Genomic DNA, 9,536 nt, shown 5'->3' on the forward strand with positions numbered 1-9,536 from the left:
TGAAGTGGAATTTGAACTAAGATCTTTTGTGATTCCAAATCCAATACTTTTCCACTGTATCATGCTGCCTTCCCATGGTCTAACTTTAATCATTCATTATCTTTAGCCTCCCCATTGCTTTTGTTCACCTCTGAGTTGCCTCAGTTTCCTGTTACCTGTATTTTTTTATTCTTTCTCCTAGATATCCAATGTATAGAGTTATATGAGATTAAGATTTTTAATCTTAAATTGTATATATTTCCTTTCTATTTTATAAATAAATAATATATTTATCCAGGAGATATATTTCATATTCTGTAGTCTCCAAGCTAATTATAATGTTACTGCTACTGTGTTTGAATATCGACAGATAAATGAATGATTTATATAAAAGAAAACTGATTAAGGCCCTGAAAGAGGACTTGCTTTGGTTAATATCTTATCTTTGCTCATATTGTCTTTATACAAAGGAAATTATAATGAAATATTTTAATAGAATTCATGTAGACTTTAAGAACTAAAAGGTACTTTAGAGACCACCTGGTCCATTTCCTAACTATATCTCTAGTGATAGGGATTTTACATCTAGTTCCAGATACTATTCCTAGTATCTTAACATAGTGAGATTCCTTCCAGTTATAAACCATTTCTAAAAACAATTCCAAATAATCTGTAACTTTTCCCCCAGTTTATTATTGGCCATCCCTTAACTAAGAAATTCATTGGAATAAAAGAAACCTTATTTTTATTCACTATACTCATTGTTATTCTACCAGCATTTGGTAACTTTGAATTTATATAAATGCTATCTGACTCTTCACAGGTGCTCTACTGCTATGAGCAGTTTGATGAATTGACCTTACTGCACCTCCGAGAGTTTGACAAGAAGAAGCTCATTTCTGTGGAAACTGATATTGTTGTTGATCACTACAAAGAGGAGAAATTTGAAGAAGGTTCTCAAGGTGGACTTCCCACATATTTACAGGTCCCCATTGTACATAGTAGCATAGCAGCACATCCTGCCATGGCAACCCATCTTTCCTAATTACTTAATCCTCGTTTTTATTTAAATGGGGGAGGGTAGATGTTACAGTAAATTATAGTGGAGATAAAAAAGGTATCAGACTAGCTACAGTATACAGTCTTTTACTTAGGATTCTTTACTATTTTACATATTAGTGAACTTAGTGCATTTTTAAAAAACTAATTGTATAATGTTCATAGTGGTTCACAGAAACTGATTGGCTCAGGAACCTGGAGATTTTTCAGATAGACGAGTTTTGACTCCTTGAAATTGAACAAGCTTCCTATTCCTATTTAAAAAATTATACTTTGGCTATTTTCAGTAAGATGGTCTGGACTCTTTTCAAGATCCTAGATGACAAGAAAGTATCTTTTCTATTTGTCTCTCTAAGGTTTTAAATAAATAAGTCTTGGTGCATTTTTTTTTTTTCTCCTGTAATCACAGAGCCAATTCAAGTGCCAGGCCCATTGGTGTTTTGTAGTGAAATTTTGTTTCCACTGGAGAGGTGTACCTGAATATAAACTAAAAATCCAGGCATTGGTAGGAAATGTCAGTTAAAGAGAGAGTTTCTCTCTAAGAGTTTCTTAGTTTCTAGTTTTCTTTCTCTTCTAGCTACTGAACGTCTGTCAGAGAAGGAGGCAGAAGATCTGACAGCTTGGATAAGAAATGCATTGGGTACTCGGGTCACCAATGTTAAGGTGAGGCTGCCCTTGGTGTTTGAGGTTGAAAGTACAAAAGCAAAATGTGATGAATAGTCCTCAGACACAAAGAGAGAAACAGAGAAAGCAAGAGTATTGTGGGGGGGAGCATGAGGTCAGGAAGAGGATGTGGGTTTATGTTCATGGCTCTCTGCCCTATTACTATTCAGGAAAAATTAAATAGACTTCCCTCTCGGTTCATAGACTATAACAAATAATGTTGACATAGCCAAACATACTGAATACACAGTGGGACAGTTATGTACAAATTACAGCAAATAGCTGTCTATTCATAAAACATTTAATTTTGTCTCATATCATATCTCAAGTTATATTATGTATGATTGTCTTCAAAGGAAAAGGAGTAGATAAGCTTGGATCTCCACCTTTTTCTCCTATTTTGTGGAAAAAAAGCTTTATAAAGAAGATGGGAATCTAAGCAGACAAATAAAGTAGGAGGCTAAAAGTTCCTGGTAGATTGTGAAAAAGGAATCTTGTTAGCTTCCAATATTTGAGTTACAACTCTTTACAGAATCCTGAAAGAGGAATACTACATGAGCTACTGTAGGAAGATAGAAAAGAATTAAGATATAAACCCTGTTTTCAACAAATTTAAAGCTCCTTGAGAGTCTAACCAGAAATACAAAACTTAAACACAGGAATTTAAGAACATTCAACAAGAAATATAAATAAAAATATAGGGTGGGACCAAATGAAGGTATGATTAAGTGTTGGTGGGCTACAAAGGAAAAGAGGATACAGTCCAAATGAAGTCTGTATCGAACCAGGTTTTGGAGAATGAGAAGACATGGATTGAATGGTGAGTTGAAGGGGGACATTCTTGGCAGAGGGAATGATTGAAACAAAGGCATGCAAATGAAAACATCAGTCAGGAAAAGATAATTAAATTAACTTGAATCGACTTTTATCTCTTAAGGACAAGTAAAATTTGTAGGGTTGGCAAAGAGTACCAGAGTTTGATGAAGCACCTTGAATACTGGACTGATTTTGGATCTTATGTAATGGTGACCGTAATCATACATGATACATCCTTGAAGAAGGAAAGAATATGATGAAAATAGAGCTTGATTATTTCAGTAGTTGTGTGAGAGTATTCTAGCAGATGTGTTTAGCATGAGACAGTGAGAAAGGAGAATTTAAGGCAAAGACATGAAATAAACTGATGCAACCACCATTAGTAAGGTAACGGCGGAATTTCTGAACTGTAGATAACAGAAATGGGGAATAATTTCTATCAAGATTTTGTAAAATCTCCCTCATAGCACACATGAAATTCCCTAAACATGTGCTTCTTCTCATAAGGATAATTGGTCAGGTTTTCAATTATTGCTCTTACAATTGGTGAATAATTGAGAGGGAAGCTAACTAAGGTTGGTAAAAATATATTTCTTCAGAAGAAGAATTAAGGGCTAATCATCTTATTGTCAAAGAGGAATTTGAACATTCATTCACCTTATTGAATTCTGCTGTCACATTTGGGCTTCAGGTGACTCTTCGCTTAGACACACACCCTGCCATGATTACAGTGTTGGAGATGGGGGCCGCCAGGCATTTCCTGCGCATGCAGCAGTTGGCCAAAACCAATGAGGAGCGGGCCCAGATTCTACAACCCACCCTTGAAATCAATACCAGGTACAGCTGACTGTCTAGAGGTTCAGTCAGTATCATTACCCTATAATAAATAGTCATTTAAACTGTCAGTAAATTATCAGGCTAATTTTTAGTTAATAACATGTCTTCCTTTGTATCATCATGGAGCAAGAATGTTTTGTCATGTTTGTTAAAAACAAGCTTAATATTGAGAAGGAGGAAAGGTGAGGCAGTGTTGGGGGTAATTAGGCTCTGAGGTCATTGGAGGGAAGGAATCGGATGTGTAGATCCAGCCAAGAAGCCAGGGTATGCCATAGCAGCAGGACTGGCATAAGTCTTTTTTTTTTTTTTTTTTCCTTTTTTTTTCTTTTTTACTGTGATCCTTTTCTCTTTTTTTTTTTTTTTTTTTTTTTTTAATAACTTTTTATTGATAGAACCCATGCCAGGGTAATTTTTTTATAGCATTATCCCTTGCACTCACTTCTGTTCTGATTTTTCCCCTCCCTCCCTCCACTCCCTCCCCCAGATGGCAAGCAATCCTATACATGTTGAATAGGTTACAGTATATCCTAGATACAATATATGTGTGCAGAACTGAACAGTTTTCTTGTTGCACAGGGAGAATTGGATTCAGAAGGTATAAATAATCCGGGAAGAAAAACAAGAATGCAAGCAGTTTATATTCATTTCCAGTGTTCTTTCTTTGGGTGTAGCTGCTTCTGACTGGCATAAGTCTTAAATTTGTCCCCTGTGCCCCTTCCCTTGGCCTAGTGGCTAGGTGGCAGGATTTTTAGTTCGATTTTTGTAATCTACAAGGCGTAATAAATACTTTGTAGCATTGAATGTAGACAGCATGACTCGGAGCCCTGGAATAGAGTATGAGTAGTCGTATAGAAAATACTATAGAAAATTCATACCAAAAAATATAGTTCTCTGAATAATCAAGGAGTTAGGAATAGAATATGTTTTATAATAGAAATTTATGTTTATAATCAAAAAGAAGGCATAGTGACCAAATAAAATACTATATTCTTGCTCCATTGGCTTAGTATAAAAGTGTCATCTGCAAGGCTGCTAAGAAGGATGACAGATGACTTACCCTGAGTACAGAATAAGTTAGAAAAAATATAAATTAATCACTATACAGAGGACCTCTTAAAAGCCTTGAAGAAATTTTATAGCATATATCTATGAAAATTTTCTAACCTATAATCCAGTTATTTTCCTTATAATTTACTTTAATTCTCTCATTGCTAATTTTAAAAAAATTATTTGTATTTGTTAAGTTGAATCTCAGTTGTTAATAATAACTCAATAAGGAAAAATCATTGAATTAATATATTTATAGCAACTTTCTTGAAATGTTGCTTTTTGATACTTTCTTTTGTTTTTAAAGATAAATAGGGATTAAGAAAAAAGATAGACTTCCAGTCTACCTGTGTGAGACACTGGAATTTTATAACTAATTAAATCTTTGTCTTTGTACACAGGAATTAATTTTAAGTATAGCCCTGCCTAATGATAAGATGACAACTTAATGACTCTCCAAAAGCACTCTTAAAAGAATATCAATTGATGGGTTGTTTGTTGCTTAATAGCAAAGTTGAGGAAACTAGATGATAATTTTGATGATAAAATAATTTTGAATACTGTACTACATTTATGTAAGTAGTTTCATTTGAAAAAGAAAACTAAAGTATATTTTTACATAGCTCCTCAACAGTTCTGAGGAAACGATATTCCACTCTATGTGATTTAAAATTTTCTATTTTTGTATCCTAACACATAGTGGCAAAAAGCTCCTTTCATCAGACATCTCATTTCCCTTAAACATTGACTAGTCCTTTTTCTTCTTTGACTCCCTTCTTCATCCTGATATAACTAAAATAAACATCAAACTTCTCTGTTATCTTAGATTTTCATTCTGAGTCTTAGTGCTCCTTACACTATTCTTGCATACTGTAAAAGTGTTCCCTTGTGTTCATCTTCTCTACATATCTTAGACATAAAGTCTAAATAGGCTGATAAATTCTCTGTGTGTTCACATTGGTCTCTCAGATAACTCTCATTTTGATTCCTCTTCAGAATTACTTATGTCTTTGGATTTTTATTTTTGAGAGCTTCCCATCCCATCTGAGCTGATTTCCTCTATGGAATTTGCTCTCCCTGGATATAGGATGGATGGTGCCCTGTGCTTGCTCGTCCCCTCTTCTGCCACTCAAGGAGGCAGTGAGATAATGAGAAGAGCTTCCGATGTGATATCCAAAGACTTTTCTTTAAATTCTCTTCCTATTCATCCTATCTTTGGCACTCTACACATCTGTAAAAGGAAAGAGTTTATATTAGATGATTTTTGAGGTTCTCTTAAGCTCTGGATATATGACCCTATGATTACCAAAGTCCCTGTGATCCTATGATTCTTTAGAATTTGCTCTCAAAATCTAACATGCTTATCAAGATTATGCTCAACTTTATTCTGTCACTAGTTGGAGCTCCCATCATTTTCACCCCTAGCAACCTGTTAGTAATAGTCAGAACAAAATTTTACCTTGTCCTTTGCCTCCTGAAGGAAAAAAATAATTATTATAAAACCAAGGAAAGAGAGAAAGGGAGAGACAAAGATTGCTGTAGCAGATGTCTGGATAAGTGAAGTCTCTCCTTACTTATTTCTGTGCAGGACTTGTGATCTATTTCCCAAAAATATCTCTTTACTCTTTTTATTCAGATGGTCTACTCTATAGAATACTATAGTGAAAAGCTTCTTGTTTCTGCCTCCTTTTAGTTTTACCCAAATAATTGATTCTATCATGTCTTCCCACTCTGATTTTCCTCAAGATACATGTCCTTCCCTGTCTTTTAGCCATTCGGTTTTTTCTGAATATGATATGTACCAAAATTCCTGTCACAGGTTTCACCTCACCAACTTTGTAACACTTGGGAGGTCAAATTTGCCTCTTTACACTAGGATCTCTAAGGAGCTCATCTTTCTTGTTGCCTAAGCTTTGGATATCTGTGTCTAAACAAAGTGGATTTGAGGCTTTGGGTTCCTTCTGGTTCCTTTTCTTGAATTTTGTTTTGAATTCAGACAACTTCTGCTTGTCTGACTGCAATTTTTTTATTTTAGTTGCTCTATGTAGCTGGCAAGGCTTTTCTGTCCCTGAAGTAACATTTTCACTGTCTTAGTGCTTGAAATCCCACTACTAGGGATTCAGAATATACTGGGTTTTTGACAGCTTTTCAGACTTCAGGATTTTTCCATTGAAATAAGAAAAACTCTAGAAAAGGTAATGTTTCAAGCTTCTGTCACTTAAAACTTTAGTAGTGATTATTTGGCAACTACCTGACCTCATACTGGGGACAGTTTGAAAAGGTATAGTTTTATTGGGTAGCAGGAACCCAATAAATAAGTAAATAAGGGCAAAGACTAAACAGTTTTCTCTCAAAGAGTGTAGGACTTGGGGAGGGTGATCTTGATGGAAGTCTTTTCCTATTCTCTAAGGACTGTTTGAGGTACTTATCTTTCCTAAGTTCAGTGATAAGATTATTATATTTTTGCTTTTTATTTTATCTTTTTTTGTTCTAATCATCACTGATCCAGAAAATGCTAGCTGTAAAGTATTAATTGTTGCCATAAAATTCATGAACTTATAAGGCTAGCTCGTCATGCATTGTGTTTCCCAGTTGGGTATCTCCTGGGTACTTGGATTGCTTTTAGGTTCATTCTGCATATTTATCTTTCCCTCCCTTTGGAGCATTTCTGCCATCAGGAAGTTTCTGGAAGAAGAAAGTAATGAACACAAAATAACTCACCAAGAACTTCTGGAAATTATTGGAAAACTGATCATTGCTTTAATTGACTTGTTGTATATAGATATACTCTACTTTAAATAAACCATATATGAAAATCCATATTTTCAAAGCAGCTCAATTAGAATCATTTACTTTACAAAATAATTATTGATTTTATCAAGGATTTATGATAGGATTATTTTAAATAGTGAGCTCCTTTAATACAATTTTAAAAATTCTTTCTGTATATCATTGTTTAAAATAAAGTGCACCAATTGTATCAGAACAATATGCTCTGGGTAGCTGCAGTATGTTCCAAGCATTGTTATAATAATAGCTGGTTCTCATCACAGTAACCTATATTGCAGGCATCCTCTGATCAGAAAGCTGAATCAGTTGAGAGAGGGTCAACCTGACCTCGCCCAGCTACTGATTGATCAGGTAGGTATCTTTTTGAGAAAGAATGGTTTTCAGCACCTTCAAGAAAGAAACTCCATCTTAGTTCTCTTTTCATTGTGGTTCTAGAGCTTTTCCAGCTTATTGTGGAAAATACCTAAAAAAAAAAAACCTCAATAGGTTTAAGGAGTTGTAGCTGCTGCTGAGACATTTGTATTTTCCCCTTAAATCCCATTTTGAGAAAAAGGATCCACTCTTATCTTTCATCAGTCAAGAGAAAAGTCTTTTTTTGACATCTTTGTTGGTATTTAGAATAGGAACTTGCCTTCTTTGCAACTCCTGGTTCAAAAAACTTCACCTTCTTGTGACATCTGAACCAGAGCCCCAGAGTCTGTAAAGGCTTAGGATTCCCAGCTCATTGTGGCTTTTTCTTTTTTTCTAATACATATTGATATTTATTTCTTCTCTTTCTCTTTGCTTTGCAGATATATGAGAATGCCATGATAGCAGCAGGACTCAATGATGACCCTAGACCAATGGTGGGTCGTTTGAATGAACTTCTCACTAAAATTCTTGAAAAACACTGACTGCAGTGATTTTCAGGAGACAGAAATCTCTTTTTGACTAATTCTAATAATTCTTTAAGGAATTGAATTAGTTTTGAATTTATGGGAGCATCAGAAGTTGTGTTCTTACATAGATGAGGTAATGAATGGAAATATGTATAATTTGTAGTTCCTCTGACCTGTAATAAAAAGTAACAAGAAATCTTCCTCTTATGTAAAATCAAATTTGAACTGTGAAGAATTGTATATACAAAGAGAGCTATCAGAGATATAAAACCTCTTTTGTCTCATTCAAGGAAATTAAAGTGTTTTTTAAAACTCCTCTTATTGTTCTTCCAAAAGGATAAGTGGCTGAAATGATACTCTTTTTTTTCTCACGTAATAGTATTTTTAAAAAATTTATTATTATACCTTTTTATTGACAAAACACGCATGGGTAATTTTTCAACATTGACCCTTTTTTTTTTTTTAATAACTTTTTATTGACAGAACCCATGCCAGGGTAATTTTTTACAACATTATCCCTTGCACTCACTTCTGTTCCGATTTTTCCCCTCCACCCCCTCCCCCAGATGACAAGCAGTCCTTTCCATGTTAAATAGGAGTATATCCTAGAAACAATATATGTGTGCAGAACTGAACAGTTCTCTTGTTGCACAGAGAGAATTGGATTCAGAAGGTATAAATAACCTGGGAAGAAAAACAAAAATGCAAGTAGTTTATATTCATTTCCCAGTGTTCTTTCTTTGGGTGTAGCTGCTTCTATCCATCCTTGATCAATTGAAACTGAATTAGATCTCATTATTGAAGAGATCCACTTCCCATACAGTATCGTTGTTGAGGTATATGATGATCTCCTGGTTCTGCTTATTTCACTTAGCATCAGTTCATGCAAGTCTCGCCAGTCTTCTCTGTATTCATCCTGCTGGTCATTTTTTTACAGAACAATAATATTCCATAATGTTCATATACCACAATTTACTCAACTATTCTCTAATTGATGGGCATCCATTCATTTTTCAGCTTCTAGCCACTACAAACAGGGCTGCCACAAACATTTTAGCACATACAGGTCCCTTTCCCTTCTTTAGTATCTCTTTGGGTTATAAGCCCAGTAGAAACACTGCTGGATCAAAGGGTATGCACAGTTTGATAACTTTTTGAGCATAGATCCAAATTGCTCTCCAGAATGGCTGGATGTGTTCACAATTCCACCAACAATGTATCAGTATCCCTGTTTTTCCGCATCCCCTCCAGCATTCCGCATTATCTTTCCCTGTCATTCTAGCCAATCTGACAGGTGTGTAGTGGTATCTCAGAGTTGTCTTAATTTGCATTTCTCGGATTAATAATGATTTGGAGCATATTTTCATATGTCTATAAATAGTTTTAATTTTTTTGTCTGAGAATTGTCTGTTCTTATCCTTTGACCATTTATCAATTGGAGAATGTCTTGATTTCTTATAAATTAGA

The 9,536-nt window shown here is 34.7% G+C and overlaps 1 protein-coding gene across 1 annotated transcript in view; it reads left to right on the forward strand.

Moving 5' to 3' along the window:
* The window catches only part of TRAP1 (TNF receptor associated protein 1), a 79,862-nt gene extending 71,478 nt beyond the window's left edge, over positions 1-8,384 (forward strand). The window contains exons 14-18 of the mRNA XM_051967731.1: positions 803-941; positions 1,616-1,701; positions 3,209-3,354; positions 7,470-7,542; positions 7,983-8,384. Coding sequence (XP_051823691.1) covers positions 803-941; positions 1,616-1,701; positions 3,209-3,354; positions 7,470-7,542; positions 7,983-8,084 — 546 coding nt within the window. The 3' untranslated portion in view covers positions 8,085-8,384. The remainder of the gene's footprint in view (positions 1-802; positions 942-1,615; positions 1,702-3,208; positions 3,355-7,469; positions 7,543-7,982) is intronic.
* Positions 8,385-9,536: the final 1,152 nt, after the last annotated feature.

The sequence above is a fragment of the Antechinus flavipes genome, chromosome 1 (assembly GCF_016432865.1).
Source record: "Antechinus flavipes isolate AdamAnt ecotype Samford, QLD, Australia chromosome 1, AdamAnt_v2, whole genome shotgun sequence".
NCBI classification, from domain to species: Eukaryota; Metazoa; Chordata; class Mammalia; order Dasyuromorphia; family Dasyuridae; genus Antechinus; species Antechinus flavipes.